The sequence below is a fragment of the Lampetra fluviatilis genome, chromosome 46, assembly GCF_964198595.1.
Source record: "Lampetra fluviatilis chromosome 46, kcLamFluv1.1, whole genome shotgun sequence".
Classification (NCBI taxonomy): Eukaryota; Metazoa; Chordata; class Hyperoartia; order Petromyzontiformes; family Petromyzontidae; genus Lampetra; species Lampetra fluviatilis.
In genome coordinates this window covers 4,946,425-4,974,423 of record NC_136320.1, presented here as the reverse complement: position 1 = coordinate 4,974,423, position 27,999 = coordinate 4,946,425, and the positions used below count along the sequence as shown (strand labels likewise).

The 27,999-nt window shown below is 53.3% G+C and overlaps 1 protein-coding gene across 1 annotated transcript in view; it reads right to left on the bottom strand.

The window, feature by feature from the left end:
* Positions 1–24,417, bottom strand: part of LOC144947583 (sushi, von Willebrand factor type A, EGF and pentraxin domain-containing protein 1-like) — a 48,356-nt gene extending 23,939 nt beyond the window's left edge. The window contains exons 1-7 of the mRNA XM_078876795.1: positions 23,929–24,417; positions 22,040–22,298; positions 12,112–12,205; positions 6,673–6,888; positions 4,498–4,665; positions 3,426–4,098; positions 1–3,119 (exon numbers count right to left, since the gene is read on the bottom strand). Coding sequence (XP_078732921.1) covers positions 1–3,119; positions 3,426–4,098; positions 4,498–4,665; positions 6,673–6,888; positions 12,112–12,205; positions 22,040–22,298; positions 23,929–24,411 — 5,012 coding nt within the window. The 5' untranslated portion in view covers positions 24,412–24,417. The remainder of the gene's footprint in view (positions 3,120–3,425; positions 4,099–4,497; positions 4,666–6,672; positions 6,889–12,111; positions 12,206–22,039; positions 22,299–23,928) is intronic.
* Between the last annotated feature and the right edge of the window lie 3,582 nt (positions 24,418–27,999).

Below are 27,999 nucleotides of genomic sequence, written 5' to 3'. Positions count from 1 at the left end.
CTGTAGTACGCCTTCCCGTCGTACTCGTCGGAGGCCGCGACGATCTCAGCTCTGGGCGACGAGGGCGGCGGGCCGCAGGTCAGAGGGACGCAGCGAGCGCGCAACTCGCCCCAGCGGCCCGCGTCGTCGCACGCCAGCGTCGCGTCTCCGACGAGCGCAAAGCCCGGCCGGCACTCGTACGCGACGCTCTCCCCGGTGCGGCGCTGCCCGCCGCTGCCGCTGCCTCCTCGGAGCGCGGCTCGCGCGAGCTCCGGCGGGCTCCCGCAGGACCTCCGGCGGCACGTCGTGGGCGCCTCGGAACTCCAGCTGCCGTCCGCCTCGCACACGGCGCGCCCCGGCCCCGTCATCTCGAAGCCGCCACGGCAGCGGAACGTGACGACGCTGCCGTACGTGCGCTCGGAGGCCTCCGCCTCGCCGTTCTCCGGCTCGGGCGGCGCGCCGCAGAGGAGGGGCTCGCACCGCGGGCTGTCGGCGCTCCACGAGCCGTTGGAGAGGCACCGCCGGTGTCGGTCGCCCCGCAGCTCGTAGCCCGAGAAGCAGACGTACTCGATGGCGTCGCCGTAGTCGAAGCTGGAGTCGATGAGGTAGCCCTGGGCGACGTCCGGCGGCGGCCCGCACGTCACCCGCTCGCAAGACGGGCTGCCGTTGCTCCACGAGCCGCTCGACTCGCACAGCCTGCTCGAGACGCCTCGCAGGGAAAACCCGACCAGGCAGCGGTAGTGCACGGCTTTCCCGAACGTATATTCGGAGCCTTCGATTGTCCCGTTTGCGATCGGTCCGGGCGCTTGGCAGGACACCGGCTTGCACACGGGAGGTTTGTTGCTCCACCTGCCGTCGAACAGACACGTGCGCACGGGCTTCCCAATCAACGTGTACCCCGCGTTGCACGCGTACCGGACCTCGCTCTGGAACGTGTGATCCCTGCCGACGATCCGGCCGTTCGACGGCGCCGCGGGAGGCCTGCATTCCTGCGGCAAACACTTGGGCTTCTCGGCCGACCACGTCCCGTTGGCTTGGCAGGCGAGCTCCCGTCGGCCGACGAGCGAGTAGCCGGGCGCGCACGCGTACCGGACCGTGCCGCCATACCGGACCGTGCCGCCGTGCGTGGCGTCGTCGCCGGGCACGGCGCCGCCGTGAGCGATTACTTCCGGGGCCCCGCAGGCGACGGGCATGCAGACGGGCGGCGCGGCGTCCCACGTGCGGCTCGTGGTGCACGACCTGGAGGGCCGCCCCACCATCGTGTATCCCACGTCGCAGCGGTAGCTCGCCACGCTCTCGAACCCGCGGCTGTGGAAATCCACGGCGCCGTTTTCTGGCGGCCGCGGCTCCTCGCATTGGATCGCGTGGCACTTGGGAGCGGTGCCATTCCACGTGCCGTCTTCTTGGCATATCAACACGGACGGCCCCTCCATATCGAACCCGGTCAAACAGTGATACCGAATAAGCGTTCCGTACAGATAATCGGACATCGGGCCGAGGTGGGATCGCCGTTGTCTTATTTTCGGCGCGATCGACTTCAGGAAATCCAAAAGCATCCGTATTTCCCTCTTGTCTCCGCGGTTTAAGGGTGACCGTGGATCGCGGCGTTCAAACGAGGCCATGCTGTCGCTTTGGTAGCCGTGGTTGTTGCCAGTCTTGTGCTCCGCAGGGGGTGCGGTCGGCGTCGGCTTTCCCCCCTTCTCGTTTGCAGGCGGCAAATCGAAATAAAGGGAAATCAGCGCCCCTGCGTGTTCCTCGTCTCTGGGGGCCACCACGTCCCCGACCTCGCCGCCGTGGTTCTGTTTCTCATCCGCGTGGATCTTCGCGTACTCCCCGAAGTCGATGTGAGGCGGCGGGCCGCAGTCCATCTGGACGCACGCGGGGGCCCTGTCGCCCCAGCCGCCCTCCTCGCACGTTTGGAGCCCGTTACCCAGCAGCTGGAAGCCGGGAAAGCAGCTGTAGATGATGAGGCTACCGAACGTGTAATCGTTCCCTTCCACGAATCCGTTCTCCAGGGGCTGCGGGGGGCCGCACGTGATGTGGACGCAGGAGGGGAACGGCGCGCTCCACCGGCCCGTGTGGACGCAGCCGACGCTGCTCTCCCCCTCCAGCCTGTAGCCCCGTTCGCAGCCGAACGCCACCCTGTCGCCCACGCTCGTGCCCGTCGCGGTCAGTCTGCCATTGGGGATGGCCTTCGGCGAGAGGCACGTGACCGGTTCGCACGTCGGCACCGCGCCTATCCACCGGCCCTCTTCCCCGCACTGCATGGTGGGCGCGCCGGACAACCTGTAGCCCGGCTTGCACGTGTAGAAGGCTCGGCTGAGGTACGTCAGCCCCTGGTTGTCCACGATTCCGTTGGCGATCGTCTCCGGGTGGGGGCACTCCACCGACACGCACTCGGGAACGTCGGAGCTCCACCGTCCGCTCGGGAGGCAAGCGAGCGAGGATTTCCCTCTCAAGTGAAATCCCTGCAAGCAGGAGAAGTTGATGCTCTTCCCCAGCGAGTAGTCGAGGCCGGACACCGACCCGAACGGGAGCTCCGGCGGGGCGGTGCAGTTGATGGGAATGCATTTGGGGAAAGCGTTGCTCCACGCTCGCGAGGCCGTGCACTGCAAGATTGCGGACCCGACCAGCTTGTAGCCTTCGACGCAGCTCATGAACAGGAGGCTGTTGAAGCTGTACGAGTTGCCGGATGAAAGCAAGATTCCCTGCGGAGGAGGCGTCGGGCAGCGCACCGGACTGCACGCGGGCACCACGCCGGTGTTCCACAGTCCGTCGGCGCCGCAGGTCCACACGGAGTCCCCAGAGAGCTGGAAGCCCTCCTTGCACTTGAATTCCAACTGGAAACCCGGACTCATCACGTGACCCTTGGCCGCAGCGGCGGCGGCGGCGGCGTCGTCCTTGGCGGCGCGACCCCTGTGGGTGGCGTGCCGCTTGACCTTGCCGTTGGCGACGATCGAGCTGACGACGCCGTTCTCCAGCACGGGCGGCGACTTGCACTGCATTTCGACGCAAGAGGCGGGCGACTCGACGGACCACTGGCGGTTGGCCTGGCAGCTCCGCGTGCTGCTGCCATGCAGGCGGTAGCCCTTGTCGCAGAGGTAGCGCACCACGCTCTCGAACACCGTCCCGTTGGGGGCCTGCGGGGACGAGGGGGGAAAGTTAACAAGCGAAAGGGGTTGAATGCCCACAGGTGAACAAATACAAATTAGCGGTCAATTGTTACCGATATTATTGCCGTGTGACGTCATAACGTCTGCACGCCCTGACACTGTGAAGTCGTCACGTACGACGTCACGTGGCCCCACCAGCAGGCACTCGCTTTGTTACGCGGCCGGCTGAAGCACGCTGCCATAGACCAACAGACGTTGACCTCCCCCTGCGAACACACGGAGCATCAACCGACGGCCGCAGACTTCTCGCGACGCGCAAGAGGAAAGACTCGCCTCCGCTCGCCCATTGTCAATCTGAGGGATCTCCCCGCAGGACACGGGCTGGCAGCTGGGGAGCTTGCCGCTCCACTCTCCCGTCGACTGGCACGTCCGCTTTTTCTCCCCCTTGATGTAATAGCCCCGCTCACAGCTGTAAGCGATCACCGCCCCGAAGCTGTAGTTGTTGCCGCTGACGTAGCCTCTGTCAATCGTGGCCGGCTCTCCGCAGTCCACGGGAACGCATCGGATCGAATGTATCGGAGAGAGCCAACGACCCCCGCTTTGGCAGGTGACCTTACCGTCCCCGTTCAGCTGGTAACCGTCCTGGCACTTGTAGCTGACCGTAAATCCCACGGTGAAGTTGTCCGCGTTCGGGCTGTCCATGGTGCTGAAGATGACCGCGGGTGGCCTGCCGCAGTACTGAGAGACGCACTGCGGAAAGTCCTCTCCGACGGTCGGAGCCCACTTCCCGTGCACGTTGCAGACAATCTCTTTGTGCCCCTCCAATTTGTAGCCATCGGCGCACACGTAAAGCAGAGTGCTCGCAAACAGGTAGCTGTCCCCCTTGGCTACGGCTTTCTCGATGCGGGGTGGCGCGCCGCACGACAGCGGGGTGCAGCGTGCATTGCTGAGCGTCCACATGCCAGAGCCCAGGCACGCCATCTTGGCAGTTCCCACGAGGTTGTATCTGCAAACGAACGTTCACGTGGTTTGAGCGCAGCGACGTCAACGGCACTGCGCGACGCATCGAGGCGTCGAGGCTTTAAACTGCGGTCTCAGCTTGAGAGGCGCCGATGTCTCATTCCTTTCAACATTTACAATTCGAGTACCGTGGCGTTTCGCTGGTGAATACGACAACCAGCTTCATCAGGCGAACTGCCAGAATTGTGTTCTGGGTTTACTCTCCAACACAACAGTGCGCTGAAGTAGCACCTAATTGCACGTTGCGTTTGTGTGACAAACCTTACTAATAGGCGTCGGGTGGCGGTGGTGGTGTCAGGGTTAACGACAACCCCAAAAAAAAATCCTTCATCACGAATAATATCGGCCGCGAAGGCCACCCCTAACGTGTCAAGCAGCCGCTCACCCGTCGCTGCAGACGTAGGTCACGTCGTTGCCGAACGTGAAGCCCTCCCCCTTGACGATGGCGTGGCTGAGTCGGGGCGGCTCCCCACACGAGATCACCTCGCACTCTGGGGGCTCGCCGCTCCACTGGCCCGACGCCTGGCACGTCCGCATGTAGGGCCCGCGCAGTCTGTACACACGGATGGCCCCACACCACCCCCGCCCCCCACGGTCGGCTCACGTTTGTCAGGCAAACGGCCCTTCCTCGGGTGACAGACACGGCACGGAGACGTTGCCGTCGGTTCGGGGCCCGCGGGGCCCTTCCGGTCGGTGCGCTGCCGGATGAGGGCCTACCCTGGACGTCGCGTGCCGTGCGGGTTCTTTGACCATACTTCACCTCGTTGGTCGGCGTCGGTTGGTGAAGGCGAAGAGCATACATACGTGGGAGCATAGGAGGGAACAGCGATTTATTTTTGTTCTACTTACCTTTGCTCCCCACCACGTAGCCTCGCAGCCAACAACAACCTGCTACACATGGTGGGCAACCATCCAGGCACTATCCAAGCTCAAACCTGCATAGCTGCCAACATCTGATCAGATCGGGTGAATTCCGGGTGATTTGGTCACAGGTAGGGTTGCCACCTGTCCTGGTTTTCTCAGGATCATCGTCTTTTTGAAATAGAGTGTGGCTGTCCTGGGAAATCTGTAAATCTTCCCAAGACATTAGAAGTTCCGGGTTTTGTCAATTGCGTAATAATGATAATGACACCAACACCACTCAAGACGAAGCATCTGTAGTGGTTTGCGGCTCACATGCGCCGCACATTGCGGAGAGGGGCATCAGTAGAGTTTGATCGTGCTGAGCGTGTAACCAGGTTAAAGGTCAGAGGTCAGGGCAGTCTGTGAGACTATCTCAAACAGCCCGGAGATAGGGGAGTGGTCTTTGAGAAAGTTCCATAAATCTTAACTGATTTCTTTTGGGCTAGCAGCATGTACATTTTTGTCACTATAACCCTCCACCACCCGACAGAGGCAATCAAAATCAAGTTGTCAACGTGGGCAAATAGGCCAGTGGGTTTGGTTTTTTTATCAACACCAGAAAGTCAAAAAGCGAGCAACACTTTGACAGTTGTGTACGCCGCTGTGTTGGATATCACATCCAGAATCATCAGGTGTCAACGGCTCTCTCTGATGAGGTGGACTCTGGCATCACGGGATCGATGAGGAATTGCAGCAAAAATCGATTTTCCAAAAATACAATTCAAGACGCTCCGAAAAAAAAGTCTTCATACTCCGTAAACCTTCTCTGGGCAAATTTTTCACGATGCTTCGCTGGAGATTACACCCAGTGGAGCATTTATAGAATTTTTTTTACATTTTCCGCGACAATTTAATCCAAAAGGAACTAATTAATAATCATGATAATGGTCGTGAAAGCCCACATGTACCATTTTCGTGTCGTTCTCTCCTCTTCTGGTATCGTAAGATAGTCTTTTTCTCCTTCCTAGGGATATATCCTCGTTTTTATACCTCAACGGTGGCAACCCTAGGTCATAGGTCAAGTGAGTGAAGCGGCTCGCAACCAGTAGGTTACGAGTTCAAATCCTGATTGCGGGTTAATTCAGCCCGTCGTACCTCTGGGATTGATAAAATAAGTAAAAAGAAATGTCAACACTGGTTGTCCTATGGAGAGATTCAACCCCCACCGTAGGAAAGGTAAATTTCCATCACTGACATTAGCGCTGTAAATAATAGCACAGCGTTGTTCATGTAAATTGCATCTCACATTCGCTGAAGAACCACAAACAAGCTGGAAGGCAGCCAGCGGGTGAGCTGGTACCAACAATTGCCCAAGCTCTGCATTCCTATACATATATAATGAGTGTTTACACACGCGGGAGAAAACCTGAGCACACCAAGAAAACCGATCCGTGAGAAGGGGCAACAATCTATCCCATGCAGACGGTTTTAGCCCGCACTTTTTGGGTACCGCCTTCTCCTGGAAAGCAAGGGCATGGCACCAGGGCATGGCACCTCATCAACACCCACGGGAACGGAGTTTCACGACGACATCCGTGCAGCGATCCACCAACCCTCGCCGCTGCCAGGGCACATGCAGCAGCGTAGCCCCCGCCGCCCGGCTGTGAAACGGGAGATAAGCACCACCTCCACGATCATTTGTGCAGCGGGAAATCACTTTGAGGTCGAGTCACACGCTTGCCTGTAGCCCGTGGTGCAAACGTATGTTGCCGTGGACAGATACGTTATCCCGTTTTCCGTGATCACCCCGTTGGTGATTTCATCCGGGGCGCCGCAGGAGATGGGCTCGCATGACGGAAGCTTCTGGCTCCACTCGCCGTGGGAGAGGCACGTGACAGTCGGGCCACCGATGAGCGTGTAGCCCTCGTGACACCTACACGTGGGAAGGGAAGAAATATACACGACTTGAAAAGCGATGGTAAAGGTGCAGCCCTGCAATTACTTGTCGCCCACGCCACTGCAGGGGAAGGGCTTCCACTATAGGAGGCTCTAAGAACCCCCCCCCCCCCTCCACTGGAGGGTACTTTGGCCTACTCTTCTCTTCCCTGCTGGCCAGAGACACCTTGCCCACACTTTCAGTTCAGTTTCATTTATTAGGTAGAGCCCTGTGAGCCATTCGGCTCTTGACTCGGGTGCAACCGCAACAAACAAAAACATGAACAAGGAACATCTTAAAGTGACTACACGCAACAGAAAAATCCCAGGAAAAAACAGCAAAGTCTTCCAGAAAAAGCACCATATATCAACGCTATGTGCAAAAATCCCAGTGGGATGCAAGTCAAACAATAACAACCATAAGACAATTTAGATTAAAGTTATCAGTCTAACTTTGTGCTACAACAAAGAAACATGGCTAAACCAAAACGTTTTCGAAATCACCAAATTAAAGCTATAAAAACAATGTAACAGTGATCATAGGAACTGTGATTCAAATTTAACAATAAACGATCTACATAACGTTTTTTCGGTAAAGTCACGTAGGTAAAACATCACAATTAATGAAAATAAAATAAAATAAAAACAAAAATCACGACGTTTCGGAGGCAACACAAGTCTCCGTCATCAGGTGGGACCGTCACAGCCGAATTAGCTGCATCAAGTGAGGCAACGATTCAAGAAGTAATCCCTTATAAGTAAGTTGAAGGGGGGAGGAGAGGGGGGGGGGAGCTCATCAGAATGTGGTAGCCAATGAATGGAACGTATCGGGAGGGAGGGGGGCGGGGCTCAAAGACAGCACGGAGTGCTAAGCACAACGCATCGGGAGGGGGAGGGAGCGGGGCCAAAACAATGGACGACGACCTGGACGCGGCTGCTGCTACACACGCCAACACAATGGACAGTGAGGGGGGAGGGGAGGTCTGATACACATGATAGACAAAAGAACGAAAATGCCCATGTTTATACCAATGCTGGCTGAACAATGAAGAGAGCACTGCCAAAAAATAACTGGGGATGTTAACACTCGGTGAAGTAAAGTAAAATAGTGCCTGTCAGATAAGATGGTCCAAAAAAGTGTAATTAAGTCTTTTTTGCGTGGTTGATAACATCTTTCCAATGATTACTAAGTTTGTACCCATCATCACGGTTGAAATTATGTCTGTGTTTGTATATTTGTATGGCTTCGTGTACAAACCTTTGATGGTAGCCGGGAGGTTTGCAGAGAACCTTGGTCTCGGAAAAGACAATTTCATGAGAGCCCACCGAGTTGTAGCAATGATCGGCAACGGCAGAAGAATCAGTTCTGCCGTGTTTCAGATCTGACTTGTGCTCGGGGACACGATCAGAAACATGACGTTTCGTTTCTCCAATGTAGCAATCACCACAAATGCAACTCAACTCATGCGTTGTGCTTAGCACTCCGTGCTGTCTTTGAGCCCTGCCCCCCTCCCTCCCGATGCGTTCTATTCATTGGCTACCACATTCTGATGAGCTCCCCCCCCCTCTCCTCCCCCCTTCAACTTGCTTATAAGGGATTACTTCTTGAATCGTTGCCTCACTTGATGCAGCTAATTCGGCTGTGACGGTCCCACCTGATGACGGAGACTTGTGTTGCCTCCGAAACGTCGTGATTTTTGTTTTTATTTTATTTTATTTTCATTAATTTTGATGTTTTACCTACGTGACTTTACCGAAAAAACCTAAGAATATGATGCCTTGCAGTCACGAAAGCTTCAAATCTAGGATCTACATAACACCACACAAGACCTGCCGATAACCGGAGTGAAGCCACGAACGCCGCTGGGCGGCGTATGGGGGGTGCGGTGCCATTTCGGGAACTTGCACGTTTTTTTAGCTGCCACGCCGGGAGATTGACTACAACTGGCAACCCTCTGGATCGCAAGTACGGTGTTATCGCCGTTACGCCTCAGCAGCCCTTTTATGAATCGTGAACGTGGAATAAACATTGCGTGAATAAAAAAAGACAGCATACCAACAATCGATCGCACGATAAAACAAGTTGTCAGTTGTCGTGTTTAAATGTAATCTTGAAAATTGCAAGAATATTCACTTCCATCACGCCACAAAAAAATCCAACATTGGATGAAAAGCTTTTAAATATCCAGAACTCGATGCAGCAATCCCTAGCCGACCGCGCGCACGCGGAATTCGTGTGCACGCGCTTCAGTATCTGTGTAGTGTTGTAAAGGACGGACTTATAAACTTCTTTATGGCACACACTGTTTATTGTCTTATTACACAGTCCTTATCACACAAAGGGGTATATGGTCCCCTCTCCCTAATGAGGTAAAGCCTCCGGACCTTGTACAGCTCCACACTCACGCTTAGCTCCTATTCTAAGGAGATACAGCCTCCGGACCTGCTGTCTATCTAATCTCCCCGCTAGCCAAGCGTTCTCCGGCTGGGACCTAGGGGAGGCTCACTGACCCGCCGCTGGCCCGGCGGGTTCCCGACCTCTGGTAGTTCAGGACCTTCGCCCTCACAAGGGCGGGAAGGCTGGGAGCCAGGGTCCTATCCAGGACCTATCTCCCCCGACCACTGGTTACTCTGAGCCCCAGCCCTGACAAGGGCTGGAAGGCTTGGTCCAGGGTCCGTATCTGTCTTCGGCCGACTTGGGTCTTCGTGTAGCAGAACTGGCCAATAGCTCTCAGCGCTCTGGCTTTTATACCTGTTCGTGGCCGGGTTGTTCAATCCCCGGCCACCTTGTGGGACCCTCCGATTGGTCCTTCCCAATCTGGCGTTTGGATCCTACCTCACCCCATTTGACCCTGACCGTTTGATTGAGCGGGAAAACCTTGTTTACGATCCGCTCTCTCACAGTTTGCGAACAGCGAGTAATTAACACCACTGCATCTGTATCCCGATTCACCAAATGTGGCCTGGACATTTTGAGTTTCCACGGGTCCGCATTTACAAATTTCGCGGGGGCCGCGGTTCTCCTCCTCGCGACCCGTGGCGCTGCGTAGCGTTGTCGGCTGTCCGTCGGAGAGGGAGCGATGAAAGTAAGGGGCTTGCAGAGTAAAGGGGACGTGTGGGATCGGCTCGTGCGTGGTGAGAGTTGCGTCCAGTGACGTTGTGATCAGGGCTCGTGTTGATGCTCGTGGTGCCTCCTCGTCTGCCTCCTCACCTGCCCACTCACCTGCCCACTCACTTGCCCACTCACCTGCCCACTCACCTGACCACTCACCTGCCCACTCACCTGCCCACTCACCTGTCGTTGATGACGCGGGAGGAAGAGGGGGAGGGCTGAGCGCCTCCTCCTTCTCACCACCCCTTCACCCATCTTCTCATCGTCGTCATCGTCGCCATAATCATGGACTTGCACCCTCAATAAAAAGTTAATTGAATGTTGATTCATGTTTTATCGCGTTATTGTGTAATGTACTCTATTTTCTTTGGTTCTTTCGGTAAAGTCACGTAGTTAGAAATAAAACAAATCACGACGTTTCGATTGCAACACAAGCTATCATCATCAGGTGGGAAAACCACAGCAAGAGAAAATTGTTGAAGTGGGAGAGAGAGCTTCAAATCAAAATTGTCCTCTATTTTATTCGTGTTTAGTGAAGAAACATGGAACTTAGTTGAGCTATGACGAATCTGATCTCCTATCCCCCTATTTTCCCAGAGGCCTCCGCGGATTTCCCTACCACGGCCTTTCCCGGAACCTAACCCCCACGATTGGCGAGGGATTTCTGTGTTTCAAGAGCCGCAGGTCGCCAACACCTGGCCACGTGGCCTTGCAGTCGGCCAGAGGCCACCGGGTTCATAGCGCAGTGCGCTAACCGCAGCGCCACCGCTCCTACCGACTCACGCGATGCTTCGAGCTACCATTGTCAAGTGGCGTGGATTTCACGCCAATGACCCCTCACCCTGATACCGTACGCAGCGAGCGAGTGTCCCAACGTCGCAAATACGACTCTCCACCGAAGGAAGGAGGAGAGCGACACGACTAAGCGAGGCTTTTCTCTCCGTGCGTAAGATTTCATTACTGTGGTCTCAAATGTGTGAGATGTGTGAGTCCCGACGGCAAGCATGAGAGGAGCCGTTCGGTGGCCACTCGGCACAATTACAGCGTTCGGTTATTCAGTAGAATGCGGAGACTTCGAAGCAATTAACTTGCACAAAGCACCGTTCTGATTACCGTGGTGATGATGATGATGATAATAATGATAGAGTGGTTATATGTATAATTATTTTCACCTTCGTCTACCCAGACTCATTTGTTTGCACATCGAAACGTTGCGTTCTGAAATAACTGCAGATTGCTACGTTAGGGGGTCGTCCGTCGTTATCGGCGTTCACCGCAAGCGTGCAAAGCGTACGCTCGTGGCGGGAAGGGAGGTGAAGTCCCTGAAGCACGATCTCCCTCTAATCACTGAAATAACGTGGTGGCCGAGTGGCTCAGAGGTCAGGACACTCAGCCAACGCCACTGAGATGCCTGGGCTAGAGTCTGGATTTGAGCCCGCCGTGTGATTAAAACCGGGTGTCAAGCTGCGGCGAGTTGGTGGCCTCGGGCCTGCTGGTCACCAGACGACTTGCGCCAAAAGCGCACCGCGTAAACATCTGGTTCTACCACTCGACTTGAGCCACTGGAGGTCGCCGGTTCGAATCCAACCGGTGACCTCCAGGGCTGCCGTCAATCATTGCACCGTGGCAGTACCCCCCCCCCCCCCCCCCCGTGGTAATTCTGTAGCAAATAAAAAATATCCATCCGGGGCACCGCAGGAGATGGGCTCGCATGACGGAAGCAGTTGCTTCATATTTTAAATGATGAATTGTTGTTGTTGTTGTTTTTCCAGGAATGGCCCACTGAGCTATGCAGCTCTTTTTGCGAGAAGCGGCCTGGCTATCACAGATTATAGCTCGACGAAGTGGCTTATCACGTGGAAATGTAAAGCGGCCAAATAGTCTAAACGCGCGCTGATTATAAATGTGGAGGGAAAAACCGGAGGAGGACCCGGAGAGAAATCCACGTGATCATGGAGAAAGAAAGAGACACGCAAACTCCAAATATACAGCAGGTGTCGTGGTCACGATTGAACTCACGACCTCCTGCATACCAGGCGAGGGAGTTAACGTCTCGGCACCGCAGCACCCGTTGTAAGCAGGACGATCTTCTGAAGAGGACATTGTTACCTAAAGGAGATGGAGCTGCCATTCCTGAAGTCGGTTGCCTCCACTGCTCCGTTCGAGATTGGTCCTGGTAGCGGGCACTCCACATCTGCAAAGGCTGTGAAATAAAATGCGTCATAAAGTAAGTAAATAAATGCATCCTGGTTGTCGATTACAGTGTGCAAGCCGTCTTAATCACTGAACCGGAACTTTACGACCGATCATATTTCAGGTTCTGAAAAAAAAATTACCAGACCATTTCTTTTCTTTTGTGATGAAAATACGTTACTGGGGAAATCCCCCCCCCATCCCCCGAGATGTAAAATCTCATTTGTGAGGGTGTCCAGGGTGTCATGTGACACATACAAGTGACACGTACAGAGCAAAGGCGCGATGACTCGCAAAGAATATTGTAAACCCTCCGACTTACACAGTTTACATTTATACAGTGTCAAAAACAGGAACACGATGACGTTAAAAATGAAACTAGTGGGAAGTTATATATTTTGACACTTTTATTACAGAAGTGAAACACAACATGTAAGGTATATCAAGATTTATAGATGTTAAGGGAAGAAAGAAAAACAAATGCGAAGCGTATTTTTTTGAAAAATCGCATTAATGTTATTTCCAGCAATGGGTCTACCCACAGCAAAAAAAAACTCTGTTTACCATTTACAAAATACGGGGCTTTGGGCAACAGCATAATGTTCTTTGGGTTTGTTTGCATAGGTGTCCACATTGCTCCCACGAAATCGCCGGAATGTTTAATTTAAGGCCAGCTCAAGCTCCGTCCGGATTGTTTTTACGGAGCGACCCTTGCCAGAAGGAGCCCCCCCCCCTTCATCACTGCCGGGCCCCGCGCCCATCACGGCTGCCCGCCGCGTCCCAGCGAGCGGAGACGGGGATATTTTGACACTGGCAGCATCCTCTCTGTGACATCGTTTCCAGATGGTTGGAAGGTTGGCGCGAGTGCTGGGGACAGCGAGTCTGGTCAGATACATCGACGCTTCTTCGTATGTACGTTGAACATCTTGTGCACCGGACGTAGCCGACCAGGCTAACCGTAGGCGCAGGGGAAGGAAAACAAATTAAACACAAAAAGCAGTGCTAAAGAAATTAGTTTAAAAACTAGATGATGATATCAAAGTGCAGTAGCTCCAGTGTTTTCCTAATATCAGAAGGAAGAGCGTTCCAGACGGCCGCAGAAGCGCATCGGAAAGCACCGCGCTATGCAGTGACCGTCTTTGTGAGTAGTAAGAGACGTTTCCTACTTTCACGGAATTTAAAATACGGGGCGTTATTCCGGGTAGCTTCAAGAACAGTAGAACCCCACTCATCCGCGATGACTTTGTATTGTCCGGGTTTGTTATCCGCTAATTTAGTTCACCTATCTACATTGATAATTGTGGCTAAAAGGAAGAATTTGCTTATCCGTTAAAAAAATGGTGTGGATAATAGGAAGCAGTTCCGCCGAGGAGGATGGAAACATTTGTGGATAATTGCAGACAATGGGACGAAGGGGCACTGATAACAATGATAAGAATCGAAGCTTTCGCGGACCTTGCAGCCTCCACGGATAGTACGAGCCACGGATCATAGGGTCGCAGAGAACGGAATTCTCCTGCAATAAAGGGGGGTATGGTTAGACGGCCGATTTGAGCTAGATCTATGAAACTACACGCACGTACCCAGTATGGGGATTGTTATCGCCATGGCGTTGCCGACGCACTTTGTATGGAGGGTGCCGATTCCCACCTTTGGCTAATATTCCATCACCGGCCCTGTCCCTCAGCCGTAGAAATCCCTCGTAGCGTAGTGCCCTTCCCAAGCCCACTTACTTTTCTCAACAGTCAAATCTTCATTCATTCAGACGCTGTCTCCCCGACAGACCTGGTCTTTACCTGAGGAGGGCTGCTTGCGTTGTGGCCGAAACGTCGTGAGAATTATTTTATTATGTTTTATTTGTATTATTTTATTACTTCCCTTCTACGTGACTTTACCGAAAGAACCAAGAAGATGAATCCCTGCAGTCACGAAAGCTTTAAATCAAAAATTTAAGTCAAATCTTCTTCTCCTACTTTTCACATCTGAGGTTGACGTCGAACAACAACGACAGTGCCATTAAACATCGCAGCCCACGTGGTGTCTCCAATAAGCCGAAATCATTCTTCCAGAACCCCACATTGGAAATCCAGTAACAGTCGTCTGTGGTTGGCGCACGAGCAAGGCCCGTGCCTCGCGCGTTTCATTACCCAGTTGGCACTTCACCCAGCAGCACGCTTTCGCTCTGTACAATGGCAAAGGAGTTCAACATGCATAAATGCATGCATGTTTTCATTACGGTACAGAAAATAAGAACACATCAGAGACGCGGAGACATTCCTGGAAAACTTGTACCTCTGCTGTCACCCTGTGTGAACCTCCTGCACGAGCTGGTGGAAGTTAGCGGGAAAATGCCACCGATTGCACTGGTCAACACACTTTTTCTGGCATGAGGTATTCCAACAGTTGTAAGGTAATTTTGGGGTGCTCATTCCAAATTTGGCATCAGTTTTTGTCCATCACATCAGGTTTTTGAGATATCAAATATTGCATTTTCAATAAAAACTGCAGAAGAAAAATATTAAATAAATGTGGATATCTACATAAAAGGATATTATAAACACACTATCCTAAAAATACAGCACCATATTTTAACACTAAAGCAGTCACTGACTCGCAACAACTTGCAATCATAAGTGACAGAGTTCATTTCGGGTAAAATCAATGAAAATAGGGTATGCCGATAGCATAAAATGAGATGTGATAGAGCAAATCTTAGATTAGATTTGGAATCAGCACCCTGAAATTAGTCTAAAACAACTGCAAAAGTCCAGGCCAGAATTTTGTTTTTGTTGTCCAGTGTAATTTGGTGATGCTGCTGCTGCTGCTGCATTGACAGTGGCACGCCAGCGCAAAGCACAAACAGCAAACAAAATCGACCCGTTCGTCATTAACACCGTGCGGCCTTAAAAGGAAACGTATATGATGATGATGATAATAATAATAATAACAGATGACGTTTCGGGCAGCGGCCCTTCGCAGTGCATACATTGAGAGGACGGAGAGATAAACTTGCAAAATCAGAGTCGGAGACCTCACCATGGGGCCTGGTAAGAAATACATTGTAGTAGACATTTAACGATGAACAGTTGGGGTTACAGTTTTTAAGGTGGCATATGAATAACGGCACCATGAGCAGCTCCATTAGCAGAGTACAAAGTCCCATCACAACCTACCTACGTGACGTTACCGAAAGACCCAAAGAATATGAATTCCTGCAGTCACGAAAGCTTTAAGTCAACATTTTACCTACCGGTAATGGGCTTTGTAGAATGACAGGCTGCTATTGCACCGTTATGAATGTCTGCAGCATCTGTGTTTGGCAGTTATGACCCTGCTGCTGGCTGCAGTATAATAACTTTGGGGGTTTCTGCCTCATGTACAATGTATCTCCACCTCAATGGACTGTTCTGGAAAATGCCAAGCTCAGTCTTACAATAAATGTCTTACTGGTAGGAACCGCCAGGTTACACCAGCCCACAGGGGATTATTGTGTCCGTCGTGCAGGGAGGGGCTGGGTGGGGAGGGTGGGGCTGGGTGGGGAGGGGCTGGGTGGGGAGGGTGGGGAGGGGCTGGGTGGGGAGGGTGGGGCTGGGTGGGGGGTGGGAGGGGTGGGGCTGGGTGGGGAGGGGCTGGTCACCCCGTGGTGCCCTTATAAAACTCAACGTTTAACCTACTCACGCCGGCTTGTGCCCGCCCTCACAGTCGGGCATATTTGCGGAATACACCACGCCGCCGTTGACCCTGGCCATTGACCGAGCAACCCAACGTTCCTACCAGCTCCCTCCGCAGGAATGTATTAATGTCGGTGACTACCTGGATCAGGGAGTTTTGCTTTGGTCTGTTTACAAGCTACGAAAAGGTATTGCCGCGGCAATTTGTTAGGACGAAAGTACTCGATACAAACAATGTGCATACTCACCCAGTGCTGTACTACCACCTGCTATGGCATAGGATCGGAAACTCGGCTATTCGCGGGGGGGGGGGGATGGTACAAAAACTGCAAAGGGGCATTAGCAATCACGGACAGACGCACGCTGGGAATGCAAACCTGTCAACCTCTTATCAGTGCCCCCTACCCCATTACACACCAAGTCAGACCTTATTGGTCACCGCGTGCCCCTTACACATCTCAACGTTCATCCTGCTAAGTCACATCGTCACAAGGAGAAACACAAATAAATTGACGAAAAAAAGTTGCCCGTATGGAGACGGCTGTGGGCCATAAGGACCTGGCAACTCAATTTCCCTGCACAACAATACGGGGTAAACCTCGTGTGTGTTGACAGCTGTGGGGATGACACTGAGAGATGGAGAGAGGAGCGTGTGGCTACTACTGTGAACCCCCACCCCCTCCTTGTTGAATGTTGTTTCAACCGAGTAACCCCCCTTCCTTGCCTGGCCCCCAACATGGTTCTGAGAAATAAATGTAAACGCTTCCAGGACCGATCAAATTATTATAACATCCACACACTGGATGTAATTGCTGTGAAATGTGGCATAGGCTGTCCACCAAGTCACTTGTTTTAGATATACATGGAGACACGCGAGTCGGGACTAAACACAACGGCACTTGTTCTTCCCAATGCGCCCCTCTCGGTGAAAACCCTTTCACGCCGCGGCCTTTCGCACAACCACCGCTCCACACTGCGTGCGCCCCATGTTTACGACAAAGACATAGATCCCCCGTGTAGCCTTAACAGACTGTAGGGGCAAGTGCTGTTAGCGATTCGCGCCTGTGAAAGCCGGCACGGCACACGAGGGGGTGGCTGGCCAGCATCACGCCCGGCCGCCTTTGTCTCCATAGTGGCGATGTTTTTACACCGCACCAGGTACTCATTTGAGGATGAGTCGACCTAGGGGAGGCCCAGTACCCGGTTCAGATAACCTTGACTGGTGTTGGCCGTGAGCGGGAATCGAACTCGGGTCATAGCCGCTGGCAGGGAGGTCACGAGACAAATCCAGCTGGTGCCATGGGTTGACTGACTGAGATGATTTATGACACACACGACACACACGAGACACACACACACAACACACACACGAGACACACACACAACACACACACGAGACACACACGTGGCCTTCGGGTGACGGCAGCTTCCCTCCAGCCTCGCGCGCGCACGTGCGGACAGCAGCGCTCCGTGTGCTCTCCGGTGTGGGAGCCACGCGGCACAGGAGTCACTCGATACACTGGATGGAGGCCTCCCCAAGTCGTCAACGTCTCTCTCACTTCTACGATGCAACCATCCACTCGGCACCTGGACATGAGCCGAATTCATCCCCCCGATCCTCCTTTGGCCATTGGCCATCATCCCCTTTGGAGCAGTGTCCTACCGGAGCCCACTTACTTCTCTTTTACGGTATTATTAACATTGGATCATCGATTAGCATAAGATCATCGATTATCCGGTGGCTTTGGGGGGTACACCAGATATTCAAAAACGCTGGATATATAATCACTCCTAAATCATAATTTAAAATAGTTTATTTTAGCACATTCTTGTTTGACATAATGTTGTTAGGTGTTGTATTTTGAAAAAAGTATTTTTAATGATTTTACTCCCTGAAAGTTGCATAACTAAACATACAAATAGACATCCTACTTGAAAAAAGTCACTGTATTTACTGCACCACTCCAATCTCGAAGACTCTGCGTCACGGGGTGATGTAAACACGTGCAGTGTTTTCATTGTCGAAGATGTATGTAGTGTATAATGCACCGTGTATAATAATCGACACTGACATCAAGCGTGGCTACTTTGTTTGTGTCACGCACACGCTGCCGATGGCCGGGGCGGTGTTGCCGGGTTCGCCGGATCAGCCCGGGACCACAGCCGGATAATGTCGGAAGCAGCCGGATAATCGATGATCAGCTGTAATAATGTCTTTCGCCTGCACGTGTTCCCCAATCCAATTGTTTACCTCTCTCTCTCTCTCTCACAGGAGGCTTTTACAACCAATGCAAGTATTCATAATTCGTTTCTGTTGTAGGCGTGATGTAAATTGCATTCAAGTATGACCGTCCACCACCCGGCAGAGCCGTTCGAATCAATTTGTCACGTGGGCAAATGTGGCAATTGATTTGGGGTTTCAGCAACACCGGAGGAATGTTAAAACGCAAGCGAAATTTTTGGCAAGATTTGCTCACGGCTTCTCGCTGGAGATTGGAGCTGGGCGTAATCTCCAGCGAAGCGTTGTGCGAACTTCACCCGGGGAAGCATCGCGGAGTGTGAAGACTCCGTCAGGAGGATCCTGAATTGGAATGTTTGGCAACACCGGGTGCTTGGATTGTCATCGCAATGCCTCGCGGTCCCGTGACAGCAGAGTCCGTCTCGCTGGGGAGCGCTATTTGGACATCTGGCGATTCTGTATGTAATCTCGAACAATCAGCATGGTTGGCTACGTACGGTGCGAAAGACGTTCAACGTACACGCGACAAAATGTCCCGCACGCAATCTCGTCTCTTCGCTCCATCGCTGCGGTGGACACCCCGTGGTTCATCTCAGACGCCGCCAGCGACGGCGTGTCGAGACGAAAGGCTGCTTTCTTTCTTTTCTCGCCGTCGAAACGACGTCCCTACGCTGCGTTCGTCGTCTCTCCGATGTTACGCGTTCCCCTTTCTGTCCTTGGACGGCGATCCCAAGCAGGGCGATTCGTTTCCCCCGGCGAGCGACCTTCGGCTTCACGATTCAGTTGCTCGGCCAGCGCCCGCGTGCTACCGATCCGTGCGCGAGGTCCGCGTCATTGAAAAAAAATTGTTAACAGGCAGAGAGATCTCTGCAGTCCCTTTTTCTTACTCCTCAAACCTCAATGACCTCAACTGCCCGCCAGAACGAGAAGATGGAGGGAAAAAAATATGTTTAGTTTTCTTGAGTCCATGGGGGAACGTGCTTTAGTATGAGCATCAGTCACTCACGCAGGGGCCGCCAGCCACTCACAGCCACTGTTTGTACAAAGATTCTGCAAAGAATGTGTGCAACAGGCCGGTGGAAGATGTTCTTGTTAATATCATGAGCAATGAACGCGATTGCATCCGACCAGTGAAGATGCGTCATTTCGGTTTGGTTAGCGTTTAAAATGCTTGTTCGTCTCTGTATCCCTTGCTGCTAATTTCACTTTTTTCCGACCACGGGAGACGTATTTTTGTAAAGATAGAATTATAGTTTTTCACGCTGCTATAACGGCAAAGCATTGAGCTCTCCCTCCAAAGTCAATATCCCAGATAAACACTCCTGAAAAAGCATGGGTGAAGAAGCAGCGGGACCTATCCCCAAAAGTCAAATATTTGCCACGTTAACTTAAAACACAGCCACCTCCAAATAGAAACGCAACTTGGGAGAGGAAAATAAATCTGCCTTGATAACAAACATCATGAAAGCTCCAACAAAATCTTGTTCTCAACACCAACGCTTTCATGAACAACCGCCGACATCCCACAACGTTGTCCTCATTACATTGACCCACAGAAAGATGCACTGTGATACCCCCCCCCTCGCTCCACCCCCCAATTGGGATTTAAATTTCCAACTTTCCCATTGCCAGGCCGGAACTTTGCCACGGGGCCCACCCAGTCAAATCAACGACGGCTGTGTGACGGACAGACAGACTGGCCTCTGCCACGGAGATGCGGAATTTCCACCGTTGGATCAGAGGCATCAACAGAGATCCGCTACCACCACTATTTGCTCGTTTAACCAACCCGCACCGATCATCGATGTCTTGATAATGCACACTTATCATCATAATTGACAGTTGTAAGGTGTATGGAAAGCCGGCAAGTGAAGAGAACTTGCAGGCTACACTGCCAGAATTCGGTGATAGTGTCCAGCTTGCTACGGAGGTGAGTTCTCAAGTCAGGGCTGCAAAGACTCGAACGACTCCGATTGTCTTATTAGCGAGGGCATTCTGGGAGCTGCACTGGCAACAGTGCCAGTCACCTCAGGAAGCCCTCCCCGAGCACGGTTGGACATGCATGTTGTATGGATGTATGTTGAACCTCAAATGAGTGCTTGGTGCGATGTGTGAACGTCGTCACTGGGGAAACAAAGGTGACCGCGTGTGGTGCTGGCCACCCACCCCCTCGTGTGCCTTGCCGGCCTTCATTGGTGCTCGTTAACGGCACTTGCCCCAACAGCCTGTTACAGGCTACACGGGGGATCTTTGCATGCATGTATGCTGTATGTATGTAGTTGTACGTATGTTGTATGTATGTATGTTGTATGTTGAGCTTCTTTTGCACTTCATGTAGTCAACCGCACTAATCGGAAGTGCAGGGGGAAGGACAACAAACGAAACGCAAAAGCATTTCTAAAGAAATGAGTTTTCAATCTTGATGATTTAAAAGTGCACAGCCCCAGTGGCTTCCTAATACCGGAAGCAAGAGCGTTCCAGACGGCCGCAGAAGCGCATCTGAAAGCGCTGCGCCATGCGGTGACCGTCGTTGTTTGTTGGCGTAGGGGCTTGTTTGACCATACTTCACCACGCTGGTCGGTGTGGCTTTGATGAAGCAGTGGCGGATGACCTGCGCCGGCTTCAGACGTCACTCCCCCACAGATGTTCGCCGTGGGATGAAAGCAAACGCGGCTTGCCCGGTTCATAGCACACGTGCCCAACCCACGGGGCCGCTGCTTCCCCCGTAGCTGTGCAGCGTGTTGCAACTGTTGCCACAACTTTCACAAGATGTAAGAATGGTATTAATAATTTATTTACAGCCCTTTGTCTCATCCAGTGATGGTTAAAGTCCTCATGGCATTGGGGGGTTTTGGACGATGCCTCACAATGGTGGGTGTGGGTTGGTACACGATATGGTCTGACGGAGGCCACTGGCCTGTTCAGATATCGCTCGCCACTGATGCTAGCCGTGGCTGGGAATCGAACTCAGGTCGCCGTATTTATCGGGCAGTGCCCTAACCGCTGTTCCACCACTCCAGTATCCGCTCATCCACTCGTGCAGCAATGCGATTAGGCAGCCGTTTGACCGTGTGAAGTTGAAAGGAAGCCATTATTACAGATACACTGTACTTGTGTTTGTTTTGTTTCTACAAAATCTTTGAGTGATCTTCACAACAAAGCAGAAACATTATAAAGAATCACGGCTGAGCAGACGGGGAACACCTTGGACCCTCTCGGTGTCATTTGCCAACACCGTGGCAGATCCGCGAGGATGCAGAGCGATGAGACTCGTACGGTCGGACCTTCTTCGTACCCTGTGCGAGTGAGTTCTACTGATTCTAGATTTGAAGCTTTCGTGACTGCAAGGAATCATCTTCTTAGGTTTTTTCGGTAAAGTCACGTGACTTTACCGAAAAAACCTAAGAAGAGTTCTACTGACGCACCATACCGAGCCAACCGGGCTAATCGGAGGTGCGGAGGAAGGACGACCAACGAAACATTAAAAGCTGTTCTAAACAAATGAGTTTTCAGTCCAGATTTAAAAGTGCATAGCTCCAGTGACGTCCGAATATCGGAAGAGCGTTCCAGACGGCCGCAGAAGCAGAAGCGCACCTGAAGGCGCGCCATGACCGTCTTTGTTAAGGCACACCGTACATTCATGAACACCATACATTTCATCATCATACAGTCCATCCACTGCTGGATGACGGCCTCCAAAAGCCCGGCACCACCCGCTCACGATCCTGCGACGATCCACCGAGCACCCTGCACACGAAGTGGCTTCGCTGCTCCATCTCCTCCATCCGCGGTCGACCTCTCGAAGTTATTCCGTTCGCCGCACAACTCCTTCGTGCGCACGCTCTCTTCGTTCAAGATTCATAATTTAAAACAACAACAACAAAAAGCAAGCTAAATCTACGCCCATTCATTCCATCGTCCCGCGGCATCTCACCGTTGTGCAGGGCTCTGTAAGCCAGCGCCTCGAACTCCTCGAAGTCGTCCAAGAGGTAGCAGTGTTCGCTGGTGGGTGCCGAGGCCATCTCGCCGAGCCCGCGGACGTTCCCGCTCCTGACGCCGACGGTGAAGACCTCGGCCCCGCGTGCGCGCAGCGCCGCCGCCGCGCCCCGCGGGTCTCCGCCGCCCGCCCAGTGCCCGTCGCTCACCAAGAAGACGGCCGCCGTCGAGTTCTCGCCCGAGTGCCGCAGGATTTCCTGCGGGGCGACACCCGTGGCGGAGAGCTGCGGGGCGGCCGGCAGACAACGCGGGTGGAAGCGGGCGGAGGGCGCCTCGATCGTGCGGCCACTTTTGTAAGAGGCCGCCGATGTATGAGGACCTCGGGACCCCCACTGGCTACGCACGCGGTGCGAAAGACGTTCAACGTACGTGCGGCCACCGGCACCGTCAGAGGGACGATGCTTCGACTCACGCCGCTGCCTCGGCTGCCGTGGCACGGGGGAAACGTCGCTCCTCCCTCGCATTCGTAGCGAGGAGGCAGTGGCCACGATGGTCGAAAAGATTCGTGCGGATACGGCGGGTCTCCCGCTCCACCTGGCCCTGTTCGACGCCCGCTTGTCATCGAGACATCATCGCGCGTGGACTGAAAGTGCCGGCCACGCTGGGACCTGTCGGTGTGACGCCAAGGTTGGCGCGAGGAACGGTCTCACCGAATGCGTTCAGAACCACTTCCTGATTGCCGGCCACACCGTTCGTCTCTCCTGGCTTTCGATCTGCCAAGCCTCTGTCTTGGGTTCTGCTCACGGTGGCGAGATGTTAACTACCTTACCTGGTATATAGGAGGTAGTGGGTTCGATCTTGACCCTGATGCCTGTATATTCGGAGTTTGCGTGTCTCTCTCCCCGTGGTCCCGTGAATTTTTTCCCGGGTCCACCGATTTTTCCCTCCACATTTAGAAACATTTGCTAAGAGTATTTGGCTGCTATACATTTCTACATGATAAGTCAATTCGTTGAGCTATCATTTGTGGCCAGGTCGCTTCTGAAAAAGCGCCATATAGCTCAGTGGGCCTTACCGGGTAAAATAAATAAAATCCTCATGTTTTCTAGTTTCAACCGGTCCCTTACTAGAGCGTATCTGCAGGCAACCTCCCTCTACACATGGGGGAGACGTGGACCACGGCCCACCCTGTGGACGCGGTCATTGACAGCCCGTGCGGCACACTCCAACTGGTGCAACCTGGCCCGGCGCCCGAGACGGTGGTCTCAAGGCCCTCTCTTCACGCTGCTGAAGAGGCAACTGTTGCCTGGCTCGGCAAGATGAGCAGACGATAATAATAATAATAAAGCATCGTTAGTCAAAGGCTTTGCAAATTATCAGGCTCGGAGGCCTTCCATTTAGAGCAATCGATATGGAGTTGAGAGTCATCAATATGTTTCAATTTACAGTTTGGAAACAGAGGTCAAAATTCCATACTCTTATGGCAGGGCCAGTCACCCCACAGCACAAAATTGCATCTTCCATTTGCACAGATTAAGAAGCCAAATAGCGATCAAAAGTTGTCGACTCCCAAGTGAGTAAAAGGGGCCAGTCACCCCACAGCACCGCCACAAAGCGGTGCTCGTCAATACGTGGTCACGAAATGGGTCGAATACAAAACATAACATTAGTGGTGGGGGAGGTCGCAATCCAAATGTTGTTTTACTTTGGTGTTCGCTGTTAATCCGAAAAAAAGAGCCCAACCATGTCAACACCACGCCGGTCCTCCAAGAGACCATCACAACAACACCGCGGGAAAACACGTCCCGCGTACCGCGAAGCGACGCACGTGTCTCGCGTTAGGTCTGCGCTCGACGCGCTTGACGCGCCTGACGCCTGCTGCCTTACCGCCGCCTGCAAGAGAGCACCCTCGGTGCGCGTGCCGCCGCCGCCGCCGGGGACCTCGGCGTGCGCCCGGGGGCACTCGTGCCGCTGGCAGCGCGCAGGCGAGACGAGATCCACGAGCGGCGCAGCGTCGACCCTGGACGAGAAGGTCACCACGGCCACTCGGGCGGCGGAGGTCGCCGCGGGGACATCCGCCAGCAGCTTCTGGACGCGCCGCAGCTCGCCGGCGAGGTCCGCGGCGCGCACGCCGGACGACTCGTCCAGCAGGAAGACGAGCTCCAGGCCGCGCCCGGCGTCCCGCAGCCGCCGGACGTTCGCGGCGAACCTCTCGGCGAGTCGATCCGCGCGCTCGTCCCCGGAGGGCGCATCGCCGGGCGAGGCGGCGGTCGCGGGCTCCGCCGCCGCCTGCCGCCGCCGCAGCTTGGCTTGCCGCAGGAGGCTGTCCCAGCCGGTCAGCTCGGCCGTGGTGAGCGTGAGCGCGAGCATCAACGGTAGGACGCTCCACATCTTCAGCCACTGCGCGCGCACGGTCGCGTCCGCATTATATCGCGTTGCGGTCCGCGGGAGAGCCCACAGAGCCGTGCTGCTCTGTCCCAGACTCAGCGTTTAACTCGTGAAGAGGCATTGAGCTGGAGGAGGGATATTTCTCCCCCGGGAGCACTTTTGTTTACTCTACCTGACTGAATGAACCCAGGGAGAGAGAGAGAGCCTTCCAGAAACACTGGTTCCTTTCACAGTGCTATGCTTCTTGCAAAGCATCTGATGGTGAGAAGTCTTTGATATTTTTTCAATATATACACGCACACATGGAAATACAAAAAAATACTCCAGCTTGCAGCTTTTGGTACCGCGCCTTTATGGAAAACACAATTCGAGTGCGATTTCTCTTCTCGAATTCCTCACACTGAGCCAACTCCTATAATCCATTCCATATGCTTAGGCAAGCAGTGGACAAAGATGTGTAAACATTAGTTAATTCCAACACGCACCGCCCGTTCAAAGTTCCGAATTTAAACACGTAAAACGGCATCTCGTTAAAGAACGGCCACCGAAGACTCGAGCATGTTTCACGGCGATGCGGGGGCGGAAAAGAAGTGGCACACGTGTTGAGCGTCATACGTTAATACGAACCATGTTACGGCACGCAGAATTCCACCGCGCTGTTCTGGGAGAAAAAAAACCGGTTTAAATGTCGGTGAAGAGCCTGGTGCGGCAACAAAAAAATGTTAATTAAAATATACCCAAGTTCTAAACGGCACACGCAGGCAGCTTCATACTTTCACGACAGCGCCAGTGGCACGCGCACGCGCGAATTGAGAGGTGCGTGTGCGCGTGCAGCCCACGTGCGTTCTTACGCTCGACCAGAGACCCCTCTGGCCAGCGTGGTGAAGTATGTTCACGATGACCACGTGGGGAAGGCCTCATCCAGCGCCGTTGCAATGTGACCCAAAAGCATGGGGCTTGCTTCTTTTGTGACGGCACCTGCGATCACACCGGACTGATATCCGAATGACAATGTCCTTTATTTATCCTCCTCCCCTCGCCTCAAAAGAAAACCCCGTGAATCGCAGGCGCGACGACTTTTTGAGACAACTTCTCGTGCTCTAAATGAGGGCGCGTGCCGGTTTGTTCTCGGTCAGATGCACTCCCCAGAAGTCGGTGCCAGCGGAGAGGTCGTGTCAGAGGAAAACAAGACAATTTCTTTTTTGTCAAGGCGCTCTTCGCCCCTCCATGCCAGCTTAAATAGTCGCTCTAAGCCTAGGGTGTGTCATTCGACAGACCTGTTCTTCACCTGAGGAAGGCTGCTTGCGTTGTGGCCGAAACGTCGTGAGAATTATTTTATTATGTTATATTTTTATTATTTTATTATTTCCATTCTACGTGTCTTTACCGAAAGAACCAAGAAAAAAAACAAGACAAGTTATGGCCGTACGAGTTGCGTGACGAATACGGGAAGGTTGCGTCATCGATGTTGTGAGCGTTCTCCACAGGCACAGCCGAATAATTCGTTTGTGTGATGTACAGTGTTAGATAGTTTTGCGTTAACATTCGGGTCCCCCTTGTCTTACAGAAAGAGGCGATAACACACCGCGCGGATCACCAGCATTGATTCAAGCAAGCCTGACTGCTGATGAGACACTGCATGTCAAAACCGGCCCACAGTTTGCTTGCTCCGAGACCCACTGCTGGTGGCTAAACACAATGATTATACGCGCTTTTGAGCAGTGCCTTGCGACTGATGTATTGCGTGAAGAAAATAGTCGTGAGTGGTCTTTAGTTAATCATCAGATGACGGCGAAGGGTCGAGGTGTTGTCATTCGTCTCGTCACGAGAAGTCCTCCAACGCCGCCCGCTTACTGAGCGGTGATTTTGTCTCGTGCCGAAGCGATCCCCACCGTCTGCGTGTCGCGATGCACACGAGCCCGCACACAACAAAAGGGCCCTCAGTGTTGAGTCTCGGATGAGACGCGTTCCGTGGGGGCCACCACATTGAAACAATTAGGAGCCGTGCTATTGGGTTTTTTTTTCTTTCTCGCGGGCGGAATGCAAGCCACGTGCCGAGGGCGATGAGGAAGGAAAAAAAAACATCACAAATTTCGCTCGCTGCCTCGGGTTTTTTTTTGTTTGTACGTCAAAACATGACGCTGGGATTTAAATGTCACATTTTAAACTGCGGGGTGGACAAGCAAAAAAACCTAACGTTTTTTTGTGTGCGTAGGCTGACGGCCAACACCCGTGACGAATATATGAACCGATCCTGGGCCCCCCCTAGGTTGACTCGGCCTCAAAAGAGTACCTGGTGCGGTGTGTAGGAAACATCGCCACTAGAGAGACAAAGGCGGCCGGGTGTGATTACTGGCCACCGACCCCCTCGTGCGCCGTGCCGGCCTTCGTAAGTGCTGCTCGCTAACAGCACTTGCCCCTACAGTCTGTTACAGGCTCTGCTGGGGATCTTTGTCTTTCTGCTCAGGATATGCACGCGAAAATATGCACGCAAGATGTGGTGCAGGAGGCGCGCGTGTGTGCGTCACCCAACTTGGCCTTTTGGTGATGACAATGTGCAGGGTGCCCATTAAGGAGGGCATCGTTAGCATCGGCAGCCATGATTAGTCCACTGCTGGATGAGGGGCCCCACTCGCCCCTCCCCCCCCCCCTAAGCCGTGATCGCAATCTCTCCCAAATCCTGTGATAAACATCGACTCCATCTCATTGGCGACTGTTCTCTCTCTCCGACGCGTTCTGTTCCTCGGCTGCCACTGCCTCGCCAGTCTTGCTCACCACCGGTCGTCATCATTTGTCGTCGCGACGCCTTTCTAGCCCGGTCCGCTTCTCCTCCCGAACAGTTTCCACGACGCCGTCAGCTCCACGTGGCACCTCCACGCAACTTCTCAAGCCGTCTTCCCGCGGTGTCGCAGGCAGCAGCTCAGCCACCGGACGATGCCTGTCCGCTAATTAGCAGCGACAACGAGAGAGCGGTTTGGAAGTCCGCGGTTGAACGAATGTGGTTGTGTGAAAAGAGCTGAGCGTGATTGGGCAACGACGACGACAACAACAACAGCAGCAACCACAGCACGCCTTGAGAGGTTGTCAACGGGAGGAAGTTCGTCATCGGTCGCCACACACCCAAAGCCGAATGAGGGTTGACCACCCAGGAGTCGAGGCGTGACCGACGCGCATGCTTCTCATGTAAACAAACACAAACAAACACACAAATAGACACACACACACACAAACTCGCCGTCTCCTTGACGTTGCTGCACGCTGGAGATCTCGGCGAGATGTCCGTCGCAGAGTCGTGCCTTCACAAACATTGTTTTATTTTACCAGGTAAGGCCACTCAGCTGGCTTTGTGCCTCTGTTTCTCACAGGCCACCTGGTTATCACAAGTGATAGCTCACCGAAGTGGCTTTTTTATCATCACGACGTGGACATTCATAGCAGCCAAATACTCTAAACGCGTGATGTTGATTCGACTTGATGTGGGGCCGGAGAAAAATCCACGCGAGACACGTGGGAAAAACAGCGAGAGAGACACGCACACTCCATATACACACCGGGCATCAGAGTCGGGAT